This window comes from Papio anubis, chromosome 12 (genome assembly GCF_008728515.1).
Source record: "Papio anubis isolate 15944 chromosome 12, Panubis1.0, whole genome shotgun sequence".
NCBI lineage: Eukaryota > Metazoa > Chordata > Mammalia > Primates > Cercopithecidae > Papio > Papio anubis.
In genome coordinates, this window is record NC_044987.1 from 13388911 (window position 1) to 13416384 (window position 27474).

Consider the following 27474-nt stretch of genomic DNA (forward strand, 5'->3'; position numbering starts at 1 on the left):
AACTAGAATGTTATTTTCTACTTTTCCCAAAACAGGCGGCAATCTGCAGGCACGACTCTGCTTGGTAGGGTTTGCATTCTTGATGTTGCACTTGCTCTAGACTAAGAATTCCAGGAAACTGTTGCAAATTGGTCATGATTGTCCAAGTGGGAGGTGGTACCAACAAATAGACTGTGTCAGAGAGATGTGGGCACTCAATGCATTATCGACTTACCAAAATAGTGTTATCCAGAAAAGATCTTTCAACAGCACAAAAAGGCCTATGTTTCTGTCTGGTCAGTTTTCTGCTTTAACTAGAGACATCAAAACCCTGGATATCAACTACAGATATGACTCAGATTTAAGGGTAAATAGATAGAGGAGAAGATCTTCCAGAACAACTTTCCTGATTGCAGTGCACTTCAAGATGCTATTGCTGATTCTTTCATCCTCAAAGTGAAGTCATTTCTGGAACTAAGTCTACTCTCCTTCCAGACTTACATAACATATTCTGGGTGCCAACAGCATCACAAATTGACTTCATTTCTCTTATCAGATTTATAGAATAACTGAGTGGATGGTTTGGCCTCTCCCTGATAAGAAGTCAGACATTACAGTGCTGAAAAGAGAAAAATAACTTGATGTATGTGGATATGATAAAGGGTAAATAATTCATCCACAAGAGAATCTGATCCTGAAACGAGCATCACAGTAAAGTGGCTGGCCCAACGCTGCTTTCTTCACCTTAATCACACATGACAATGACAGCTGGGTGATCACTCTACATGCTAATAGCCAGGCATAGTCTCTATTCATTTCCAAAGAAATTTATTCTATGAACAAGCCCCCAAGCGCTTTGGAATGGTGGCAAGTAGATGTGGATTCTTTGTTCTCTGAGTTTCCTGCTTCCCGGATGTAAGCTGTTGTCAAAATCCACTGAGGTTCTGATGAAAAACTGTTCATAATGTTTACACTGTAGTACTAATAGCAGCCAAGAGCTGACCATGCTTTTCCTGAGAGTCCCAAGGGCTTTTATTTGCATCCTTTCATTAACACGCCTGGATTTTTCGTTTACAAAATGTTTCTCAAGAGAATAACAAAACAACAATAACAATAGCAGCTCCCAATTATTGAAGGACTCGATGCCAGGCAGTAGGCTAGGAACCCAGCATAGATTATTTATCCAACAGCCCTACTGGGTTGGTATCATTAGTCACATTTCATTCACAGGGAAACAGACGCTCAGAGAAATGACAGCGTTTGCTCAGTGTCACACCTCCAGCGGTGGTACTGCTAGGATCGAACCCAGGTTTCATTGAATTATGCCACACTGACACTCAGGATGCCTGCCGAGGGTGCATGGCACAGTTGATAGATGGATAGGTTTTGGTAAGTCTCCGGGCTGGGGAACACAGTTTATGGAGTATTTTTTGAGTTTTGAGCCTGATTGTATCTTCTCCTCAACTGTGAGAAAACAGAATTCATTAATTTTTTCCACATGTTCTACCTTTTCCTTTCAAATAATATTTCTTTTTTTTTTTTTTTTTTTTTTTGAGATGGAGTCTCGCTCTGTAGCCCAGGCTGGAGTGCAGTGGCCAGATCTCAGCTCACTGCAAGCTCCGCCTCCCGGGTTCACGCCATTCTCCGGCCTCAGCCTCCCGAGTAGCTGGGACTACAGGCGCCCGCCATCTCGCCCGGCTATTTTTTGTATTTCTTAGTAGAGACGGGGTTTCACTGTGTTCGCCAGGATGGTCTCGATCTCCTGACCTCGTGATCCGCCCATCTCGGCCTCCCAAAGTGCTGGGATTACAGGCTTGAGCCACCGCGCCCGGCCTCAAATAATATTTCTAAGAGCTCATTTCAACACCCCCTCTCCCAAAAAGCCTCGTTTGATTAGTTCCACTATTTTACCTTACTTCCTCCCTGTCTTTCTAATATAGCATTTAAATAAATTTTCCACTGAAAGTGAAATTGAGGGTCACTTCCACATTTCTTTTATTTACCCCCAAAGTTAGGGCAACTTGAATGAGTCAATGCATCTTTACAAAAAGGAGTTACTATTTATTTTTCGCCTAGTTGATTTCCAATTCAGACATTTCAGTTAGATTTATTTTAAATGCTACTATTCTTTTTCACTTAAAATTGATTAGTTCTGTAGGGTATTCTTTTTCACTTGCTGATAGGTTATTTTGTAACTGTTCTCCTGTTCTTTAACGTACATTGTTTCTCTCTTCTGAATAGATTTTTAAGATCCTCAAGGCAGGGGACATGCTTTCTCATCCCCCACAATACCACCAACACAGTGCTTTGCAAACAGCAGATACTCTATTATTCATAGTTGTTAACCATCTAACTTGCCAACATACGGTTTTGATGTCATTTAAACAGGGAATGGGCTTGAGGTCGAACCATGAACTAAATGCCTTGTCTATTCAAGAGCTTTTCTAGCTTAGTATTATGGAATTCTAGCTTAGTATTATGGAAAGATTACAAAGTCCAAAAAGTGAAATGATTTCGTGAACTAATATGTTTTATTGATAAACATCTGCGAAGGGCATCTTCATAAACTCTATGTTTAAACCCCTGTAGGGGGCGCCGCAGAGGGTGGGATGTGGGGGTACCACATTAGCAGTCCAGACCAAACTCTGGGGATGATCCACAGTGACAAATGGCACACGTGGAGATGGCAGCCACAGCTACCCTCACGGAGCCTCAACAGCCAGAGAGGGAAGGCCGCCCCACTCAGCCTCCAGCTCCATATTTTCCAGTGACAAATGTCCTTAGCTAAGACAGCTACAAATGTCAGATTCACAGCTACCATATTTCCAAACTATAGCTGTATCTGAAGCTTTCAAACTGAGATTTACAGGACAGAAAACAGAGAAAGGCACGACAGAGACACACAAATGTGAGTGAGTAGGGGAGGCAGAGCACCGGAGACCTTGCCAATGTGGAGGAGGGAGGAGGGAGACACTCAGGTGCTTTTCTGACACTCAGTGCCCAAGAGCATCATCTGAAGAGTGTGCTTAGCCTCTCTACCCCCCATCCCACTCCCCTGCCATGAACATGATGCTCTTCATAATGAAGTGGGAAAATTGGTCAATCTGACCAACCTCTTAGAGTTGGAGAGGAATCTGATCATTGGCAAGGAGGACGCCAGGCTGGCCTCCCATACCTCGTAATATTTGCCATCGGAGTAGCAGCCGCAGCTGTGGGGCAGGATGCAGCTCTTGCCGTTGAGGACGTAGCCAGCGTCGCACTGACAGCCCTCCACGCAGTAGTGGCTGCAGTCACTCTTCAGGCGGATGGCGGCACAGCGGGGCTGGCAGACACTCACGCAGCTCTCATAATGGCTGTTTGGAGGGCAGGTGACAGCTGGAACAGGACAGACAAGTCAAGACTCACATGATCACAAGGCACCGAGGAGGGTTTTCTCACAGCTTTTGCTCACCTACTCAGGGGGATGAAGGGCACAGGGAGAGGCAGGAGGTAGGAGGTCTGCCGCCTTTCTTCATTACTGCCCTCTTCGCTCACAGAAAGCCTGGGTCTGATTAGTTGCTTCTTAAATAAAGGGCCAACGTGCAGATGGAGGTGGCTGGAGCTTCTCACATCATGGTCGTCCTCTCCTCAGCCTGGCCACTGCGATCCTCTATTGCCTGCCACCTAAACCCACCCCGCATCTGAATCTCCAGTTAGACATGTCACCTGATAACCTCTCAGAGCACCCACACTCCTCCTGCCTCTAGGTCTTCATTCACATTGATCTTTCTTATTCATGCCCTTCTTCATCCTCTCAGCCTATCGAAATTCCTGGTTCTTCAAGTCCCAGTGGGAGTCCCAGCTTACCCATATAGCTCTCCCTCTTAGACCAATGTCAGCTCCTCTACACCCCAGAGCTTCTACAGAACCTTTTTCTAAGCCACCAGTTTACCATCCATAGATGCCTGAGCCCCATGATCTCTGAGAAGGCAAATGTACTCTGTGTGTGTGTGTGTGTGTGTGTGCATGAGTACACGTGCTGGCGTGAACGTGTGTGTGTGTGTGTGTGCACGAGTACACGTGCTGGCATGCACGTGTGTGCATGTGCACATGTCTGTGCAAACTGACTCACATCAATTATGTTCTACCATTTTTCAAATGCATCTAGATGCTTCTACAGAAGGCAAGTAGGGTCCTGGTGAAGGGTGTGGGCTCTGGAACCAGCTGTAAGAGACCCAGAGCATCACCTGGGCTCTCTGAGCTTCAGCTTTCTTCACTATAAATACAGATACCAATAGCATTCGCTTCATGCCTGGTTGCAAAGGATTAAGTGAGTCTGTGTGCTCAGGACGGTGGCTGGCACATAAGTGTTCCATAAGTATCAGTCAATCATTAAAGATAGGTTTGCTTAAAAAGTTTTGTAGAAGCTATTATCTCAATCAATGTATACTAAAAGCACAACTACCATTGTGTGGGAATGTCTACCCTATACTGTATACAGTATCTATATGGGGGGTTATTTCATTTATTAAATTATCTAGTGGTAACATCTACTTTTAGAGTACACAGTTCTATGAATTTTAACACATGTTTTGATTCATACAACCACTCTCACAATATACCATATGTTTTTAAAAAACATTTGTAGTTTAATACATAATACTTGCATAGCGTAGAAAATCCAAACCATACAAGTAAAAGCATAATGAAATGGCAACCTCTGATACCAAACTATAGTCCATTTTTCCAGAAGTGTTCTATGCATATACAAGCACCCATTTGTGTGCGTATGTATGCACACAAGCATATGTGTATGCCCTGCCCATTATTTTTTGCATAAATGGGAGCATAATATATATACATTTCTGCTCATTGCTTTCTTTATGACAATATTCATTTCATTTATCCTCAAATTATTGCTTTTGCGCTGCTGCATGCTGAGTGTATTTTATATGTTTATGCTGATGCTGCAGTGAACATCCCTGTACGTATATCTTTGCCCTCATGAGTAAGGGCATCTGCGGAATAAATTACTGAAAGTGGAATTACTGGGTCAAATGGTATGAATGCCACTAAGTTGCCTCTAAAGAGGCTGTGCCAATTTGTCTTCCTCCCTGCACTGTTGGAGGAGGTTTGTTTTCCCACACTCTCCTTGATTGTCTATCACCAAATTGTCTGATCATTGGAAACAAGCTTAAAATACTATATGTGCTGTCTCCTTATGCTATATGTGTATTATTATTATTATTATTATTCTATATCCTTATTTAGTTTGCATTTCTTTGTGAGGTTGATCCTCTTGCTTTCATTTGTTTATAATCCATTCGTATGTCTTTTTTTGTTAACTGCCTTTTCATATCCTTTTCACATTTCATGTTGTTGAAATTTTTATTATTAAATTATAAAAGTTCTTTAAAAATTAAAAGAGGCCAGGTCAGGTGCAGTGGTTCACACCTGTAATCCCAGCACTTTGGCAGTCCAAGGCAGTGGATCACTAGGTCAAGGGATTGAGACCAGCCTGGCCAACATGGTGAAACCCTGTCTCTACTAAAATTACAAAAATTAGCCAGGCATGGTGGCGCTTGCCTTTAGTCCCAGCTACTTGGGAGGCTGAGGCAGGAGAATTGCTTGAACCCAGGAGTTGGAGGTTGCAGTGAGCTGAGATCGTGCCACCGCACTCCAGCCTGGTGACAGTGAGACTCCATCTCAAAAAAAAAAAAAAAAAGAATTAAAATAGGCCTTTGTGGTATGTCGTATGTGTTACAAAATATTAATCATTTGTCTTTTGACTTTGCATTCATTTTTAAATAATTTTCTAACTTTTTTTTGAAGTTGTTTATCTCTCTGCCATGGAAAGATGTAAAATTTTTAATGTAATGAAATTTATCAAATTTCCCTTTTAACTTTGGATAATTTGTTCTGAAACATTCTCTCCACTGCAAGATTATCAAGAACACTCCTTTGTTTTCTTCTAGTATTTTTGTGATTTAATTTTTTTATGTGTAATCTTTGTTCTGCCTGGATTTTATTTTGGAGTAAGAAATGAAGGAAGGATTTAGCTTTTCCCAGCTAGTTTGCCCTTTGACCTTTTACTATTTACTGAATAACAAATATGTTTTCCCAGTACTTTGAAATGCCAACTTTACCATATGCTAATTTCTCTTTAGTGTTTGGGCTTGTTTCTGCACTTTCTCTTCTTTCCCTTGGTTGGTCTTTCTGTTCATGTGCCAGTATTCACTTGTTTTATTTTTATTATTTATTTGTTTAACTTGTCCATATGCCCGTGTTAACAGTGACTGAAGGACTGTAATACACTGTAATATTTGGGAAGAGGTATTACTAATTTAGAGATGTTTGTTATTTCAAGTATTTCAAATGGGTCTATTTCTCCAACTGGATGATAAACACCACGTTTCACACTCTGATTCTTCCATGCCACCCCAAACAGTGTGAGAACATGGCAGATGGTTAAGAAACACTTGATTCTTGGAAAACAAACTTTCAGATTCCTAGTACTGATCCACTGCTTCTCTCTCCCCACCAAATGATATACTGCGAGCTGTGGAGTGATGACCTGGGCTCTGCACCTGGATTTGTACCATGGTCAAGAATGTGTCTCTTGCCATACCCAGCATCTGTGCCTTGGTAGACAGGATGAATGGTGCCCCTAAAAAGCAATTCAGCTCAACAGAATGGACAGGGGCTTTGGAATCAGACCAACCTGGATTTGAGGCCTCGCTCTGCCATTAAGCAGTGTCACTATGGACAGGTCACTTGCTCTCTCTAAAACTCTGTTTTCTCATCTATAAAACTGGGATCATAATGTCTCCCTCATCAAGTAGTTATCAAAATAAAATGAGATATAATTCATAAAGCTCCTCATATAGTGCCTGGTACTTCAATAATAACTTCTGCAATTCATGGTAGTAATAGTTGTAATCATAGAAGGAATTTTTTTTTAACAATTATTCAACAGGAATTTATTAGATGTTTGGAGAAATACGTAAGACAAATCTTAATTATCAGACTTTGTACCCAGCACTCTGAAGTAGCAGCAGCTGCCTCCAATAAAAGGGAAAATGATGACGACAACCAACTTTGGCCACAAGTTAGGCACTGGGTGACCAGGCTCAGAGAGGCAGCATTGCACAGAAGGGAGAGCACTGTCTCAGGAGCCACTTTCCAACTTACCCAGGCCACCTTCCTCGGGAAAGTGACTTCATTTCTCTGAGCTTCAGTTTCTTCCTATAGAAAATGGGATTATGAGTAGTGCCTACTTGACAGGGTTGCAATGAGAAGTAAATGCATGAGTCCCCAGATCCCACTTAGAACCTGGCACATAGTGAGAGCTAAGGAACTGTCATTTATTCCTTTTTTATTTCCTTCTCTTTCTCCTCTCACCATTGAATGCCCTAATTACAGTCCCCCATTAAGGGACTGAAAGAATGATAGACTCAGCTCAATGAATTTTAAGGAGGGGCTAGTAATTAAGACAATTTACCTTCCCTTCTCCCTGTAAGCCTATTTGCTCAACTTAGGTTACAAGATTTTCCAATGAGTTTACAAATAAGGTAATTGAGTAATAAATTATCCCATTGATAGGAACGGTCAGATCATTGAAAAACACCAGCATTCTACCTTGTTACCAAAAAAGCACAAGTTTGATGGGCAGTTCTAGGTTAACCCCTTTGCTCCTAAAGCACCATTTCTCATATCAAGCATTGGATGAGATGCTTGGATTAATTTTTGGTAGAACGAGAGTTGGAGAGAGATGGGGCCTGTCCTCACATGATATGGAGTCATATCAGCTACAGTTAAAACAATCCTATTCTTAGGTCAAATGGCTGAATTAGGACTCAGTCTCCCGAAGCTGTTCTCTGCTTCTGAGATTCAAAATGGAAAAGGAAGTTGCCTCTAACCACGCCCTCTCCCCCAACCTGACCTCCATACCAGCTTTAAAACATATATTTTTTCTCCTATTTTAGTTTTTCTTTTTGCCATTCATTACCACCATCTCCTCAGGTGCTCTAACTTTTGGATCTTTACCCCTATCTTGAAATGTCAAGGTAGGGAAGGTCTAAGTCTCCTTGTGATGGGAACGATTCTAAGTTACCTGCTGGCCCTGGCGTATCAGCCTGGGATGTGCTGGTGGGAAGCTGGTAGAAGGCAAGGGATAGGACCCGAGACTGAGGATGAGGCAGGGCAGACTCAGCTCTGGGTACCATGGGTAGAGCTCCCATTACTAGTAAGCCAGGGTAGAGAGGAGGCAACCAATGTTTGGACAGAAATTTGGGAGGGGAGAGGAAAGGGTTGCTGGTAGAAGGGAGAGAAAGACAAGAAAAATCACCTTATTATCCTTTATCCCTAGCCAAGCTTTGTTGTGGGGGCCTTTCTTTCTTGGTGGTAAGGTTGTGAGGCCTTGCTGACTCAATTTCTTTTCCTTCTCATGAGTGACAAAAATTAAGACCCATCAATTGAGGTGAGAGTTCCTGGCATTAGCCCCTGTGTGCATTTCCCTATTTGTTGCAGTTGGAAGCATTGGTTTGTGGCATGCCTGTCCCCACCCCAGCCACCCTGAGAGCAGTACACCCAGCATGGTGTGGCTGCAGGTGAAGAGGGAAGTCTCTGTAACATGTCCCAAGGGGAAACAGGCGAGCTTTCCCTTCCGAAACAGCTTCCCCATTCTGCACCATGTTTAGGCCTCTGGGTCCAAAGCTTGGTTTTCTGATTTAGAGGAAGACAAGCTCTCTGGTCTTACTGGAATGACCCCAATGAATCCAGAGTAGCTCTGGGGATTTACCCAGACCCGAGCTTTCTTATAGGTGTATTTATTTTATTGAAGTCATCAGAGGCCAGTTTGTCTGGACTGTCATCCCTACTGGCACCATTCCCTACCCTGCCTGGCCTCACCCACTCAGGGACTGAGCCTGGATGAAATGGGGTTGGCATCTGTTCCCTGCCTTCATCTTCCTCCCACCCTTCCCTTACAATCAACAAGAATCCAGTTGTGTGGAATGTAAACTGACTGTGTGAGCGTTAAAGCACAATGCTGTTTCTGGTTTTTCATCTGAATTTCCTTTTCCAGGATGAAGATGGGAGTTGATTCTCTGGGGACCCTGCTGTATCACTTATTTAGAGCTCTATGCATTCCGGATCAATTTGTAGTTTTAAAAGAGCTACAGACCTTCTAAAGGGAATATGCTTTTTAAAGAAATATGCTATTATTAATGAGATTGAGACAGGAAAATAGATCAAAGCAGGTTAGCTAAAGACCAACAGTGGTTTTTTTCCCCCAAGTTTTTCCTATTCTTATGTGCTAAATGCAGGTAAATTATCCCAGTACATAGTCCAGCAGTATAGTATATGGGTTGGGAGCCTGGGCTTTGGGTTAGAAGCTCAAGTCCTGACTTTGCCACTCAGATTATACGACCTTAGGCAGTTACTTCATTCCTCTGAGTTTCAGTTGCTCCTTGACTAATTGGGTCAGAGAAGAATAAATGAGGTATATTGATAAAATGTTTAGCATGGGGTCTTGGCTCAGAGCAAGCCATTAATATAACAATACCGCTTAGAATGCACAGAGTGCGCCTGGCTTTCAATTACCTAATTGGATCCCCTGGACGTTTCTGAGGCATAAACAGTAAAGGCAGCATTACCACTGCTTTATGGAAGGGGAAACTGAGAACTAGGGAGGAAAAGTGAATTGCCCCAAGGTCACACAGATCCTTAAAGACAGAGTAAAGGCTAGAATCCAGGGGCTCTAGTTCCTTCTCTAATGTACTCTTAATATTCTGCTCTGTTTCATAAACACAAAGACTGAAACATGACACGTATGAATCAAATAGAATAACATGCTTAGACAAAGCATGTGGATTATTGACACAAGGATGGGCCCATGAGGTGCTGCTAAAACTTATCCTTCTTTCATTAACCTCTTGTTAGCATTCTATTGCGAACTTTGTGCGTCCAAATGCCATGTGCGATACTCTGTGATTTATATGCATGACCTTATTTCATCCTCAGGGTAACCCATGAAATAAGTGATATTAACTCCATTTTACCAATAAGGACATGGAGGCTCCAGGAGGTTACATGTCATGCTTCATTCAGATAACAAACTCAGTTCCAAAGTGCATATCCTTAAACTGCTACTCAATATGTTCTGACTTCTAGGGAGATGGAAGACTAGCCTTCCCAGCGCAATCAAGAAAGAAGAGAAGCTACAAGGAGCGACAATGAGAAGGACTCACTGCAGGATGTGTAGTTCCTCCAGCCAGTCACCGTGATCCCCTGAGTCTGGCAGGTGCTGGCGTAGTTCTGCAGCCAGCTACAGGCGGTCTGCACCGCGCCCCCATCGATGCAAGAGTCAAACAGGCAGTTCTTGTAGAAGAAGGTGGGGTTAACTTTGCTGTGACACTTGGAGAAGCCAGCATTCTGGTTGGGGATCAGGCTGCACAGCTGCTGCACTTTGGAGAAACCTTCTACCTTGGCACAGGACGGACAGCGGTCCCCACAGCCCACCTGGCAGAAGGTGTCCCTCTTCACCCAGCTCTGCCCAAACTCATTGACGCTGGATGCGAGCAGACCTATGGGCATCTCCAGGTCGTCGTCAGGGTTGCCGTTGTAGCGGCCGCACAGACCATAGGTGCTGTTCTGCATGCTCCGAGGGACTGTGATGGACAGGAAGGTCTTCCAGTCATATACAACCTTCAGCCCAAAATCAGTTTCCACCACCACGTGGAAGCCAAAGGAAAAGATATTTATCTTTCCTTGCCCCAGCTTCAGGGGCAGATAGAGCCGTTCACTGTTGACCTATAAGAGGAGAGATGAGGGGGAGAAACACAGTTGGCCCAGAGATTTCCCAGCTCTTCTCCTAACAATGAGTCTCTTGAAAGACAAGTCCCAGAGGGAAGTTGGAGCAGGTTGAATGTAGTCTTTGCATGTACTGTTGTTTATGTCAGTCAACTATTATTATTAGGATTTGAACAGATGCAAATGACTATCCTTGGTACACTAATATACTTATTTATTTCAGTGCCTTCTGTTTACATAGAATTATTTCCCCCAGGAGTTCAAATTGTTTTCTCCAAGGTAATGTAAAGGTAATAAGAATTCAATTAAAGTTTAGACTGAAATACCAAAACATAGAACTCTTGTGTTTCTATTTCTAGCTCTACCATGGAATTTATTTTAGGCAAGCCCCAGTGTATTAATTCCTTCGAGATTTCTTTTTTCTTTAAGGATGGCTTCACTTTGCTGTTCCCTCTGTCTGAAATGCCACTCTCCGCCCATCAACATCCCTCTCATCCTCCAGACCCTGCTCCAATGTTGCCTCTTCTGTAAGGCAAGATTTTCTGAGCCCGTGGTCAGAATTAATCACTCCCTTGTCTGGGAAACCAGGGCAGGTTATTTATACTCCTCTTGTATTCCTCTCTACCGCTGGCCAGGATCAAGCCTGCAGACACTGTATTGCAGCACACATCACAATCTGCCTTATGTTATGACTGGTGTACGCTCTTCCATCTCACCTACAAGATTATGGGCAACTTGAGGGCAGGAACCACATTTTACTGATCTTTATGCCCACCTTCCCCTCATTACCCCCCAGGCACCCAGCACAATGTCTCCCACGGAGGGGGCACTTGACATACGTTTCCTCCCACATATTTTTAAATTCAGACAAGAGGGAAATCCCTAAACAGTAAACTCCAGGACTGCACTGCCCTTGAACTATTTTGATTCAGAGGAGCCAAATCCTACAGCCTGTGGCCAGGTTAGTGCATGATGGAAGATGGACAGGCAGCTTGCTCACTGCAGCAAGGGCTCACGGGGGAGGTGGCATGCCTTGTGGGAGAAGCAGCTGTTTTAAGATTGCTCTGACCAGAAATCCCTTCCCCCAACCTCCTTCCTCTCTCTCTTGGCTGACACCACTTTCCACGCCTTCTCCTGCCTTGGTTCAGACTCTCATCACCTTTCACCTTGACTGTAGCGTACTCTCCTAACTTGTCTCTCTGGCCCCAGGATTGCCCCTCCATTCGGTCACTACCGCCACGCCAATAATCTTAATGCAATTGAAAGCAGTTAATCCAATCCTGAAAGCCCTCTCCAGGGCTTGAGTAAAGTGTCTGATATTCTTAGCACCTCACCCTGGGCTCTCCAAGAACCGGCCCTGCCTCTCAGATCCACCCCATTGGCTTCCTGCACACCAGCAACACCCAACAGTTTGCAGTTCCCTAAATGAACCAAGCTGTGCCATTCCACCCTGCATTTCCTGTGCTGTGAGTGTGATGGATGCTTTCCGTGCTCCACCCAGGGCCCCCAGTCCCAGGCCCTGCGACTATGGGCTAATGATAACTCACAGCCGGCCTTGGCCCCATGGGAACCATGTTGTCCAGAAGATTCTGACCCCCTAATCCAAGAGTAGCCCTTGGCCAATGACTGGCTGACACTGCGAGTCGAGCGCCAGGGCTCCCAGTAGCCCAGGCTAAAGCTGTTCTGTAGCTTGGACCACAGCCCTGCTGAGCTCTCTTGACCTGGTGCTATCCTCACTTTCCCAAGATTTCCCACCTCAGACTTTGCTTCTCAGGAACCTGACCTAAGACAACAGGGATGCCCTTGACCCCACCTTTTTCCTGGGGCAATGCTCACCCTTCAAAACTCAACTATCTCCTTCTGTGAATATTCGCTGAGGCAGAATTCATTCATTCATTCAGTAGACATTGATTTGACACCACAGAGTGCCAGGCACCGTGCTAAAGGCTGGGATAAAAAACATATGGCCTTTTCCTAGGAGCTCATAGGCATGTGGCAGAGGGAAGCACACAGACAGATAACAATACCATGTGATAAAAGCAATGATAGAGGTAAACAGATGCACAGGCACCAGCCTTAGCCTGGGCACAAAATCAGGGCTGCCTGCAGAAGACAATGGCCACACCCGGTCTCGAAGGAGGAGGAGGAGTTGGCCCATCAAGGAGCGGTGGGAGTGAAGACAAGGGAATTCGAAGTAAAGGGCTCACTCAGTCCCAGCAAAGGCCCAGGTAGGTAAGGGAAAAATATCCTGATAAATATGAATAATTACAGCAATTTAGTGCTGCTGGGGCATAGCGTGTGGCCTTGGGAGTGGTGGGAGATGAAAATGGACAGGTGGGGAGGGTCTGGATCATGAAGGGCCTTGTATCCAGTACACACATGGCAAAGCGGCCTATGAGATAAAGCCTGCAAAACACCCATTTGTTTTGTAAAACAAAAGCATCAGCAATCTTAGTAAGAGAATTTAAGTAGGAAGATGAGGCCAGAATTTGGATTGCAGAAACAAATAGCAAATAAAGTAACAAACAGGAGATTCAGAAGCACAGATGATGCTCTTAAGAGTCTGACCAGAAATGGAAGGAGAGAGATTGGATTGAAGCTAGTGGGGAACTGGGGGCAAGGCTTGTTTGAGAATGAACATGTTTATGGGTTGAAGAGAAGGATGCTGTAGAAAGACACAGAAGGGAGAGGAGACAACAGAGGGCCAAGATCCCAGGGAAGGCAACAAAGAGATGGCAGAGGGGGAAAGCAGCCATGGGAGGAGAAGAGATGCCTCATTCTCGGCACTTGGAAGGGAGGAGGTGGAGAGGATGCAGTGATAGTCATTTAAGGGACAAGGTGCATGGAGGGTGAGAGGAGGAGCGAGATCAGGCCATGGAGACTCTGATCTATCCTGAAAGTTCACAGCGAATAAAGTAAAAGCCTTGCACTCAGAGGCCAATTGGTGCCAGCTGGCTTTTCTTCCTAAGTTACCTTGCATTCTCTATTTCTGGCTACCTGATGTCACGCAGGAGGCAATGCCTTGGGGAGGCAATATAATTGGATGAAGCTAAAGGCTTGCAAATTCTGCCATTGCCAAGGAGAGCTTTGAGAAAGGAACACCCTCGACTCAGACAGGCTCGGCTTCTCTGTGTCTCAGAAACCCCACGCATGCCGCCTCCACCCTGGCACCACTGCCCTGCCTCTCTGTGAGTGAGAAATGGAGGAAAAGAGGGAGCTCAGAGGCAGGAGGTCAGAGGAACAGGGAGAGGCTAGAATGGCAACAGGCTTGATGGATGGAGGAGGAAGTCGCAGAGGATGATGAGAAGGTGTGGGAGGAGTCGGGGGAAGTGTATTTCAAATATTTAAGTATTGGAAATAAGACCACATATTAGAGTTTTGGAGACAGTTTTCCTTTAAACAACAGACCTTGACCTAGTTCTCCAACAAGATCTTCTGCAGCAAAGTCTCCCTGCATCCCTCACTTTGCTACCCACTCCGAGTCTTCACCAATATTTCCTTTTCGTGGACACCTTCACCTCCTTCTTGGCCTGGCAAGTGTAATCCTCCAGTGATCAACTCTGGGTCTTCTCTTCCAGGAAGCCCTCCCTGAGGTCCTCACAGCTGATTTAGGCAACCCCTCCTCTGTGCTCTCACACCCTCCATGAGCAACATTTTTGTAGCTCTTCACGTTACACAGACATTAATTGCCAACATGTCTGTCTCTAGCACTAGACTCTTTTAGGACAGAGGCCATATTTGATTCATTTTTCTACCCCCAGGACTTGGTAGAGAATAAGCATCAATAGAAGCTCATGACACTAAACCAAGCCAGAGTGATGCTCAAAACCCCACTCTTCTGGCAATAAATGATAAAGACACAGGCTACGAGGACCCTGAAAACCTCCCCGTTGGCCAGAATCATGTCCGACTTGGCTGTGATGAAGCCTGGGGGTAGGGGCAGGAGTGAGGCAGTCTCTGATGAGCTCTGGCTGTGGATGGCTGAGATGGGTTATGGCGGTGCCCCCAGGAGTGGCTCACCTTCTGCAGCTCACCCCCCTACCCTGTCTGGTCTGTAGATAGCACATTTATTTCTAGCTTCTCTTGGCTTAGTGGATTTTCCCATGTCCTGTGGTGCTGCTGAATACAGGGAAAGGTCAGAGTCATAGAAGAACCCTGTGTCCCAAGGAAGCACTTTCTTATCACCCTCCATTTCTGAGGGCCCCAGCAGTGACCTGCACTCTAGGCTGTGTTTTACCCAGCACTTCATTTCACACTGTCATCCTAACGGCCATTATTCTTCAGGCTCAGGGCGAGATGGTGACTAATAAAAACATCATGGGAAAACAAATGCAAATCATTGAATAAGCAGATTCTGCAATGCATTTTAATAATCTGAAGTAACTGTTAAATCTATCCCCTATGCCTCGAAAGAAAAGAACCCTCAATGCCCCCTGAACTTGGTCTTCTTGTCAAGGGTTTGAAAGCTGTATACTCTGTTTCCAACTTGAGCACTTAGGACATCTCAGTGACTTAGAAAGAAGTACCCTAGCAAGAACTCCCCCCACCTCTTTAATCCATTTCTCCTTGACCCCCTGTTGTGGGTTACACTGTGTCCCCCCAAAACAAATGTTGAGACCTTAACCCCCAGGACCTGTGAATGGACTGATTGGAAATAGGGGCTTTGTCGATGTGATCAAGTTAAGATGAGGTCACCCTGGATTAAGTGGGGTTAACTCCAGTGAATGGTGTTCTTAAAAGGAGAAGGAGATTTGGACACAGAGAAAACAGGAGACACAGAGGGAAGGAGGCCATGTAAAGATGGAGGCAGAGACTGGAGTTTATGCTGCCACAAGGTAAGGAACATTGACGATTGCCCACAGCCACCAGAAGCTATGAGAGAGGTAGGGGGTGGTGCTTCCCCAGGACCTCCTGGGGAGTCTGAACCTGCCACCACCTTGACTTTGGACTTACAGCCTCCAGAACTGGGAAAGAATGAGTTGCTGTTGTTTTAGGCCACCCAGTCTGTGGTATTTCATAATGGCAGACCTTAATAAACTAATTCACACCCCCCTCTCCATCTCTCTGTGAGGAAGAAGTCTGCTGTGTGGTCTTGGGACTTTAGCAATAAGTGCATCTTGTGAGACTGGGGCAGAGCACATGCCTGGAAGGAGAGCTAACCCACTGGGGGCTTAACCCTAAAGTAGAGGGAAAGGGAAGGAAATGCCTAGAGACAGTGGGAAGTCGTTTATTGTGAAGGAGAGGGAAGGGTAGCATGAAAGAAGAGTAGGTGCTCACGAGGACCCCACAGTCTATACCTGAAAAGAACTGGGAGGATGTCTGAAGCCAACATGCGTAGCCTCAGGTGTCGAGGTACCTAAATGCAGACAGTGTGTAACACGAGGCAGAAAACACAATTCATCTTAAACTAGATGAGACAGGACCCACGAACAGATTACATTTTAAAAGAAAAGAAAAACCTGAAAGGCAGAAAGGCAGAAGAGCAGCGAGTATCAAAGAGATAAGTAACTGCATGAAAACACCTAAATCTAAGGGTGGAAAGACATCACAAAAGGAAACAAAGAGTAAAGGACAAATACAACGCAAGCAATGTGGGCAAAACGACCGATACATTTGTTTTAACGTAAGATGAAAATGGATAGAGGGAAGTTGTCATAATGGGTAGCTTTGACTATCCAAACATCTAGAAATCTTATGTGGCTGAAAGCCAAGACTCTGACACAGTCCTAACTTGCCTCAGTGGCAATGTAACCTCTCAGATTGTTGAAGCAGTAACTAGCACTGTGACAAAATCACAGGAACCCTGGAAGAAAGGGGTTATTGTGTCGTTTCATTCATTCTTTTTTTGGGGGGTCGGGGGAACAGAGTCTCACTCTGTCACCCAGGCTGGAGTGCAACAGCATAATTTCACCTCACTGCAATCTCCGCCTCCCGGGTTCAAGCATTTCTCTGCCTCAGCCTCCCGAGTAGCTGGGATTACAGGTGCCCACCACTATGCCTGGCTAATTTTTGTATTTTTAATAGAGACGGGCTTTCACCATCTTGGGCAGGCTGGTCTTGAACCCTTGACCTTCTGATCCACCTGTCTTGGCTTCCCAAAGTGCTGGGATTACAGACATGAGCCGCCATGCCCAGCCTCATTCATTCATTTGACCAGTGTTTCGAGTGTCACTAGGTGCAGGGGGTTGCCCATTCATTCAACATAAAGATAAATTAGGTATGGTTCCTGCCCTTATGAAGCCCATGATTAGAAGTGAGAGAGCTTTAGACATGAAGATCACGAAAAACACAGCCTGATGAATGCAATAATGGCTACTGGAATAAACTGTTAGGATGAGCAGAAAGGAAAACAACTGGAATTTAGGTTTGTGGTGTGCAAGCAAGGGAAGAGGACGACACAGTGAAACTGCTCCCTTAGATGCTAAAAAGGAAGATTTTCAATAAACTTGAAAGGCTTGGGAACCTCTCTTTGTCAGAGAAGGAAGTTGAAGAAATCCCGAGGCAGAAAAAGAAGTCAGTATAGTTGCCCAGGGAACTCTTTAGTTAGGTTTAGATAGTTTAGTTCAGTATAGCTCAGAATTTCTAACACAATGTATACAAGATGAAAAAGAGTTCCTTTAGAGATAGAAAAATTATGACACAGACCTGTGATGATAATGTCAAGAAGGCAAACACCCTAAATCAGCTCTCTGAAATGCTAAAGCAGAGGTCGTTGGCTTGCTTCTTAGCATTTCAAGTCATGTGCAGAGCAGGACCCTGGAGAAAGAATGGCTGGGCCTGTGGCTGGGGCTGATGTCTGCAGGCCAGACGAGGAGTGCACAGAGCTCCTCAGCCCCACTGCCCCTGTCTTCGTGGTCAAGGAAGTGCTCTTTGGGTGAAAAGGGTGGGAAGCTTAGAAAGAGTGACTTGAAGCCTAAGTGAGTAAAGGGATTGTAGGAGAGCCACGAGTCCTCCAAATGTGTGAACTTACAAATCCTGTGGGTGCCAAAAGGGAGACCAGGAGAGATGGAGGGAGGCCAGAACAGGTGAATATCACCCTGATCTCAAAAAAGGGAAGTGGGTGGACGAGGACAATAGCATCGGTTAGGGAGGCCTACTCTGTACAAGGTAGGCATTTCTTTTACAGGTGGAGTGACCAAGCTAGGAGGTTAAGTGACTGCCTGAAGTCACACAGCAGCCACCAAGCAGGGATGCTAACCCCGGTCTGTGCTCTCTCCAACATACTCCGCTGCCACATGAAAGGCCCACTTCCAGAGCTGGCTCTGCCTCCTAACTTGGTGTATGTGACTTGGGCAAATCACTTTTTTCTCTGAGCCTCTGTTTCTTTCTCTGTAAGATGAAGTGACCGAAAATCTCTAGGGCCTCTCTCTGCTTTAATATACTATGATTTTCTTTGGATTCCGGACCTGCCTGATTCAACTGCAGCCTGGCTTGCTGACCCCATCCTTACGTCTCCACGGCTCCCCTCTTGAGGGGGCCCCGTGACTACTCACCAGCACAGTGTGCTTGTAGGCTCGGTGGATCACGATGCTGTAGCCAAACACGGTCACGTCCACCTGCTTAACCCACAAGGCCAGTGACGGGTCCCGGTCCTCATTCTTGGCTGTGACAACAAACTTGGGGAAAGAGTCTGAGCTCGGCCTGCTTCCTGTGGTGCACAGGATGAGCGGGCAGCTGGTCTGGAAGTCAAAGGAGAAGCCATCAAAGGTGAGGTAGTGGCCATAGCCTGAGACGATGCAGGAGGCGTCGGTGCGGGCTTGGCAGTAGTACAGGCCGCCCTCCTCCATGCAGTACTCATCATCCTTGCAGGGCACGGTCTCACAGTGGACACTGTTGTCTGTGCCATTGCAATAGCAGAAGATCTGGCAGTCCAGGTCCACCCAGAAGGTCTCATTGGTGACAAGCTGGTGCCCCTCAAAGTTGCAGCCACACTCACTCCGCGTGACACACTGGCTGCCCAGTAGAGCGTAGCCCTCATCACACTGACATCCCTCAGAGCAGCTATCCACGCAGATGGGGCCCAGGGCAAGGGTCTCACAGGTCTCTGTACATGTTATACACTCCTCAAAGTGGCTGTTCTCTGGGCACTCCAGTGCTGCAGGTGGTCAAGGAGAAGATGGGTTTGAGAAAAGGACAAAAGTCAGAGACAGAAGTGTGTGTGCATGCATGTGTGTGTGAGTGCATGTGTGTGTGTGCATGCATGTGTGTGAGTGCATGTGTGTGTGCATGCATGCGTTTGTGCATGCATGTGTGTTTGCAGGTGTGTATGAGTGCATGCACATGTGATTGCATGTGTGTGCATGAGTGCATTGTGTGTGCATGTATGTGTGAGAGTGCATGCACATGTGATCGCACGTGTGTGTGAGTGCATTGTGTGTGCATGTATGTGTGAGAGTGCATGCACATGTGATCGCACGTGTGTGTGAGTGCATTGTGTGTGGATGTATGAGTGCACGTGTGTGTGCACATATCTGTGCATGCATGTGAGCGTGCATGTGCACGTGTGTGTGCATGTGAGTATGCATGTGTGTAACTGCATGTGTGTGCCTCTGTATCTGTGTGTGTGGTGTTATGCGCACAATACAGTAAGCTGTACTCATCCTCATTTGGGAGATCCAAGTTCCAGTGGCACCCCTTCATTCACATACTCTGCTAGGGCACCTAGCTTTCCATGTAGAAGATTTTGAGTCTACATTTCCAGCAAGATGGCCGAATAGGAACAGATCCAGTCTCCAGCTCCTAGCGCAAGTGACACAGAAGACAGGTGATTTCTACATTTTCAACTGAGGTACTGGGTTCATCTCACTAGGGAGTGCCGGACAATCGGTGCTGGTCAGCTGCTGCAGCCCGACCAGCGAGAGCTGAAGCAGGGCAAGGCATCGCCTCACCTGGGAAGCGCAAGGGGGAAGGGAATCCCTTTTCCTAGCCAGGGGACTGAGACATACAACACCTGGAAAATCGGGTAACTCCCACCCCAATACTGTGCTTTACCAAGAGTCTTAGCAAATGGGCACACCAGGAGATTATATCCCACACCTGGCCAGGAGGGTCCCACGCCCATGGAGCCTCCCACATTGCTAGCACAGCAGTCTGCGATCCAACAGCAAGGCAGCAGTGAGGCTGGGGGAGGGGCGCCCGCCATTGCTGAGGCTTAAGTAGGTAAACAAAGCCGCTGGGAAACTCCAACTGGGTGGAGCTCACAGCAGCTCAAGGAGGCCTGCCTGTCTCTGTAGACTCCACCTCTGGGGACAGGGCACAGCTAAACAACAACAACAACAACAACAAAAAGCAGCAGAAGCCTCTGCAGATGCAAACGACTCTGTCTGACAGCTTTGAAGAGAGCAGTGGATCTCCCAACACGGAGGTTGAGATCTGAGAACGGACAGACTGCCTGCTCAAGTGGGTCCCTGACCCCTGAGTAGCCTAACTGGGAGACATCCCCCACTAGGGGCAGACCGACACCCCACACCTTACACAGTGGAGTACACCCCTGAGAGGAAGCTTCCAAAGCAAGAATCAGACAGATACACTCGCTGTTCAGCAATATTCTATCTTCTGCAGCCTCTGCTGCTGATACCCAGGCAAACAGGGTCTGGAGTGGACCTCAAGCAATCTCCAACAGACCTACAGCTGAGGGTCCTGACTGTTAGAAGGAAAACTAACAAACAGGAAGGATACCCACACCAAAACCCCATCAGTACGTCACCATCATCAAAGACCAGAGGCAGATAAAACCACAAAGATGGGGAAAAAGCAGGGCAGAAAAGCTGGAAATTCAAAAAATAAGAGTGCATCTCCCCCCTGCAAAGGAACGCAGCTCATCGCCAGCAATGGATCAAAGCTGGATGGAGAATGACTTTGACGAGATGAGAGAAGAAGGCTTCAGTCCATTAAACTTCTCAGAGCTAAAGGAGGAATTACGTACCCAGTGCAAAGAAACTAAAAATCTTGAAAAAAGAGTGGAAGAATTGATAACTAGAATAATTAATGCAGAGAAGGCCATAAACGAACTGACAGAGATGAAAACCATGACACAAGAAATACGTGACAAATGCACAAGCTTCAGTAACCGACTCAATCAACTGGAAGAAAGAGTATCAGCGATTGAGGATCAAATGAATGAAATGAAGCGAGAAGAGAAACCTAAAGAAAAAAGAAGAAAAAGAAATGAACAAAGCCTGCAAGAAGTATGGGATTATGTAAAACGACCAAATCTACGTCTGATTGGGGTGCCTGAAAGTGAGGGAGAAAATGGAACCAAGTTGGAAAACACTCTTCAGGATATCATCCAGGAGAACTTCCCCAACCTAGTAGGGCAGGCCAACATTCAAATTCAGGAAATACAGAGAACGCCACAAAGATACTCCTCAAGAAGAGCAACTCCAAGACACATAATTGCCAGATTCACTAAAGTTGAAATGAAGGAAAAAATCTTAAGGGCAGCCAGAGAGAAAGGTTGGGTTACCCACAAAGGGAAGCCCATCAGACTAACAGCAGATCTCTCGGCAGAAACTCTACAAGCCAGAAGAGAGTGGGGGCCAATATTCAACATTCTTAAAGAAAAGAATTTTCAACCCAGAATTTCATATCCAGCCAAACTAAGTTTCATAAGTGAAGGAGAAATAAAATCCTTTACAGATAAGCAAATGCTTAGAGATTTTGTCACCACCAGGCCTGCCTTACAAGAGACCCTGAAGGAAGCACTAAACATGGAAAGGAACAACCAGTACCAGCCATTGCAAAAACATGCCAAAATGTAAAGACCATCGAGGCTAGGAAGAAACTGCATCAACTAACGAGCAAAATAACCAGTTAATATCATAATGGCAGGATCAAGTTCACACATAACAATATTAACCTTAAATGTAAATGGACTAAATGCTCCAATTAAAAGACACAGACCAGCAAACTGGATAAAGAGTCAAGACCCGTCAGTTTGCTGTATTCAGGAGACCCATCTCACATGCATAGGCTCAAAATAAAGGGATGGAGGAAGATCTACCAAGCAAATGGAGAACAAAAAAAAGCAGGGGTTGCAATACTAGTCTCTGATAAAACAGACTTTAAACCATCAAAGATCAAAAGAGACAAAGGCGGCCATTACATAATGGTAAAGGGATCAGTTCAACAGGAAGAGCTAACTATCCTAAATATATATGCACCCAATACAGGAGCACCCAGATTCATAAAGCAAGTCCTTAGAGACTTACAAAGAGACTTAGACTCCTATACAATAATATTGGGAGACTTCAACACCCCGCTGTCAACATTAGACAGATCAACGAGACAGAAAGTTAACAAGGATATCTGGGAATTGAACTCATCTCTGCAGCAAGCAGACCTAATGGACATCTACAGAACTCTCCACCCCAAATCAACAGAATAGACATTCTTCTCAGCACCACATCACACTTATTCCAAAATTGACCACATAATTGGAAGTAAAGCACTCCTCAGCAAATGTACAAGAACAGAAATTATAACAAACTGTCTCTCAGACCACAGTGCAATCAAACTAGAACTCAGGACTAAGAAACTCAATCAAAACCGCTCAACTATATGGAAACTGAATAACCTGCTCCTGAATGACTACTGAGTACATAACGAAATGAAGGCAGAAATAAAGATGTTCTTTGAAACCAATGAGAACAAAGATACAACATACCAGAATCTCTGGGATACATTTAAAGCAGTGTGTAGAGGGAAACTTATAGCACTAAATGCCCACAAGAGAAAGCAGGAAAGATCTAAAATTGACACTCTAACATCACAATTAAAAGAACTAGAGAAGCAAGAGCAAACACATTCAAAAGCTAGCAGAAGGCAAGAAATAACTAAGATCAGAGCAGAACTGAAGGAGATAGAGACACAAAAAACCCTCCAAAAAATCAATGAATCCAGGAGTTGGTTTTTTGAAAAGATCAACAAAATTGATAGACCGCTAGCAAGACTAATAAAGAAGAAAAGAGAGAAGAATCAAATAGATGCAATAAAAAATGATAAAGGGGGTATCACCACCGACCCCACAGAAATACAAACTACCATCAGAGAATACTATAAACACCTCTACACAAATAAACTAGAAAAATCTAGAAGAAATGGATAATTTCCTGGACACTTACACTCTCCCAAGACTAAACCAGGAAGAAGCTGAATCCCTAAATAGACCAATAGCAGGCTCTGAAATTGAGGCAATAATTAATAGCCTACCAACCAAAAAAAGTCCAGGACCAGATGGATTCACAGCTGAATTCTACCAGAGGTACAAGGAGGAGCTGGTACCATTCCTTCTGAAACTATTCCAATCAATAGAGAAAGAGGGAATCCTCCCTAACTCATTTTATGAGGCCAACATCATCCTGATACCAAAGCCTGGCAGAGACACAACAAAAAAAGAGAATTTTAGACCAATATCCCTGATGAACATCAATGCAAAAATCCTCAATAAAATACTGGCAAACTGGATCCAGCAGCACATCAAAAAGCTTATCCACCATGATCAAGTGGGCTTCATCCCTGGGATGCAAGGCTGGTTCAACATACGCAAATCAATAAACGTAATCCAGCATATAAACAGAACCAAAGACAAAAACCACATGATTATCTCAATAGATGCAGAAAAGGCCTTTGACAAAATTCAACAGCCCTTCATGCTAAAAACGCTCAATAAATTCGGTATTGATGGAACGTACCTCAAAATAATAAGAGCTATTTATGACAAACCCACAGCCAATATCATACTGAATGGGCAAAAACGGGAAAAATTCCCTTTGAAAACTGGCACAAAACAGGGATGCCCTCTCTCACCACTCCTATTCAACATAGTGTTGGAAGTTCTGGCTAGGGCAATCAGGCAAGAGAAAGAAATAAAGGGTATTCAGTTAGGAAAAGAAGAAGTCAAATTGTCCCTGTTTGCAGATGACATGATTGTATACTTAGAAAACCCCATTGTCTCAGCCCAAAATCTCCTTAAGCAACTTCAGCAAAGTCTCAGGATACAAAATCAATGTGCAAAAATCACAAGCATTCTTATACACCAGTAACAGACAAACAGAGAGCCAAATCATGAATGAACTCCCATTCACAATTGCTTCAAAGAGAATAAAATACCTAGGAATCCAACTTACACGGGATGTAAAGGACCTCTTCAAGGAGAACTACAAACCACTGCTCAGTGAAATAAAAGAGGACACAAACAAATGGAAGAACATACCATGCTCATGGATAGGAAGAATCAATATCGTGAAAATGGCCATACTGCCCAAGGTAATTTATAGATTCAATGCCATCCCCATCAAGCTACCAATGAGTTTCTTCACAGAATTGGAAAAAACTGCTTTAAAGTTCATATGGAACCAAAAAAGAGCCTGCATTGCCAAGACAATCCTAAGTCAAAAGAACAAAGCTGGAGGCATCTCGCTACCTGACTTCAAACTATGCTACAAGGCTACAGTAACCGAAACAGCATGGTACTGGTACCAAAACAGAGATATAGACCAATGGAACAGAACAGAGCCCTCAGAAATAAGACCACACATCTACAGCCATCTGATCTTTGACAAACCTGACAAAAACAAGAAATGGGGAAAGGATTCCCTATTTAATAAATGGTGCTGGGAAAATTGGCTAGCCATAAGTAGAAAGCTGAAACTGGATCCTTTCCTTACTCCTTATACGAAAATTAATTCAAGATGGATTAGAGACTTAAACGTTAGACCTAATACCATAAAAACCCTAGAAGAAAACCTAGGTAATACCATTCAGGACATAGGCATGGGCAAGGATTTCATGTCTAAAACACCAAAAGCAATGGCAACAAAAGCCAAAATTGACAAATGGGATCTAATTAAACTAAAGAGCTTCTGCACAGCAAAAGAAACTACCATCAGAGTGAACAGGCAACCTACAGAATGGGAGAAAATTTTTGCAATCTACTCATCTGACAAAGGGCTAATATCCAGAACCTACAAAGAACTCAAACAAATTTACAAGAAAAAAACAAACAACCCCATCAAAACGTGGGCAAAGGATATGAACAGACATTTCTCAAAAGAAGACATTCATACAGCCAACAGACACATGAAAAAATGCTCATCATCACTGGCCATCAGAGAAATGCAAATCAAAACCACAATGAGATACCATCTCACACCAGTTAGAATGGCAATCATTAAAAGGTCAGGAAACAACAGGTGCTAGAGAGGATGTGGAGAAATAGGAACACTTTTACACTGTTGGTGGGATTGTAAACTAGTTCAACCATTATAGAAAACAGTACGGCGATTCCTCAAGGATCTAGAACCAGAAGTACCATATGACCCAGCCATCCCATTACTGGGTATATACCCAAAGGATTATAAATCATGCTGCTATAAAGACACACGCACACGTATGTTTACTGCGGCACTATTCACAATAGCAAAGACTTGGAATCAACCCAAATGTCCATCAGTGACAGACTGGATTAAGAAAATGTAGCACATATACACCATGGAATACTATGTGGCCATAAAAAAGGATGAGTTTGTGTCCTTTGTAGGGACATGGATGCAGCTGGAAACCATCATTCTCAGCAAACCATCGCAGGAACAGAAAACCAAACACCACATGTTCTCAATCATAGGTGGGAACTGAACAATGAGATCACTTGGACTCGGGAAGGGGAACATCACACACTGGGGCCTATCATGGGGAGGGGGGAGGGGGGAGGGATTGCACTGGAAGTTATACCTGATGTAAATGACGAGTTGATGGGTGCTGATGAGTTGATGAGTATAGCACACCAACATGGCACAAGTATACATATGTAACAAACCTGCACATTATGCACATGTACCCTAGAACTTAAAGTATAATAATAATAATAATAATAATAATAATAATAATAATAAAAACCCTCTTCCTTCTTTTAAAAAAAAAAAAAAGATTTTGAGTCTGAGACCCAGAATTGAGCATCTGCTACATGGCAGACACTGTCCTAGGCACTTTTGGGTACCTTATCTCAACAACCTGTAAAGTAAGGGAAATCTTATTACTCTTATCTCACAGGTGAGGAAACTGAAGTTTGATGATTTAACTTAATCTAACTAGTAAGTGCCAGAGTGAGATTGAATCTGGGTCCACTGACTCAGAGACTCTGGAGAGGGATTATTGTATGTTTTGGGACCACAGAGACCTGTGGATGCTGCTAACTTAACTCTGGGATGTTATTTCCTGTCTTCAGGGCTTCTGTTTCCTCTTTCATTAAGTATGAACCACATTTAGCTAGCACGGTTGTTTTGAGGGTTAATAATCTAATCTATCAAGAGGGTCTTCATCAATGGTATGCCCTTTCTCCTCTTTGCACCTCCTTCTGTTACACAGACAGGCTATACGTAGGTATTTTTACTCTGTAGATTGGCTTGTAGTCTCTCCTTTTGTCTTTCATTTCTCTGTTCTTGGTGCCCTCTGGCCTCGTCCACCTCCTCATCATTCTCTGCAAAGGAGGTCATCACTCCGCAGCCCCTCTGTTCATGCGCTTTCACCTTCCTGGACAGCCCCCCACCCACAAAGCCAAAATCCCACCCATCCTTCAAGTCTCACTTCAAATTGCCCATCTTCCCGGAAGCCTTCCTTGAAAGGTAAGTCTCTTGGTCAAAAAGTACGGCACACAACTGTAATCCCAGCACTTTAGGAGGCTGAGGCGGGCAGATCACCTGTGGTCAGGAGTTCAAGACAGCTTGGCCAACATGGTGAAACCCAGTCTCTACTAACAATACAAAAAAAAATTAGCCAGGCATGGTGGCACATGCCTGTAATCCAAGCTACTTGGGAGGCTGAGGCACTAGAATTGCTTGAACCTGGGAGGTGGAGGTTGCAGGGAGCAGAGATTGCGCCACTGTACTCCAGCCTGGGTGACAGAGCGAGATTCCGTCTGAAAAAAAAAAAAGGCACATAAAATGATAACAGCACGGGATACTCACTGTGTCGTAGGCGTACTTCCCATCTCTCACTATTACTTTAATGGGTCACAATTTACCAGGGGCAGGGACAAAACTCAGGAGCACAGGAGAAGCCTCCTATAAGCCTGTGCAACCTAAAGATCAGCGGAGGTCCCCACCATCCTCCGGGAAAATAAGATCTCACCTTTAAAACTTTCTTTGGCTCATATACATACTGTCACTCCTTAATACTGTTTTACAATCCAAGGACACAGAGGGCATTACAGAAAAATAAATTGCATGGCAATAATAGCTCTGCCCACAAGTACCGATACAACAGTTCTGCACTGTGGGCTGGAAGTCAATCATTTTTTCCTCTGGGCTAGAGGACTATCTCCACTCCCATTGACTACAATACCATACAGCTTCAAAGTTGAAGGCTAGTTCGGCACTGATTATATATGTCTGTATAGAGGGATTTTCACATTTGTCTCTAAATTATGAATGTTCTAACACTGACTGCAGATTTATGGTGATAGCAAATAACATGACTTATTTAAATGGCTCCCACTTTATGACTTATTGTGTTGTCTGAATTTGTCTGAAAGTCTGGAATATACAGACGTCGAGTAATAAAACTTCCCGTAGGCCCTGGAATGCCTCTGTGAAATTATTTAATTGGGCAGCCTGGCTCTGCCAACAGGAGGGCCAGTTAAAAATATCTGAACACAGAGGCAGCAGTTGTCTGTCTCTAGGTTCAAAGAAGATTGTGTTCCTGATTCAC

The 27474-nt window shown here is 44.5% G+C and overlaps 1 protein-coding gene across 11 annotated transcripts in view; it reads right to left on the bottom strand.

Moving 5' to 3' along the window:
- Positions 1 to 27474, bottom strand: part of TECTA (tectorin alpha) — a 98609-nt gene that overhangs the window by 29791 nt on the left and 41344 nt on the right. For all 11 annotated transcript variants that reach the window (XM_017949013.3, XM_017949012.3, XM_009187515.4 and 8 more), the window contains 3 exons: positions 18264 to 18865; positions 10209 to 10770; positions 3155 to 3354 (listed from right to left, as the gene is read on the bottom strand). In XM_017949013.3, the coding sequence (XP_017804502.1) occupies positions 3155 to 3354; positions 10209 to 10770; positions 18264 to 18865 (1364 nt within the window). The remainder of the gene's footprint in view (positions 1 to 3154; positions 3355 to 10208; positions 10771 to 18263; positions 18866 to 27474) is intronic.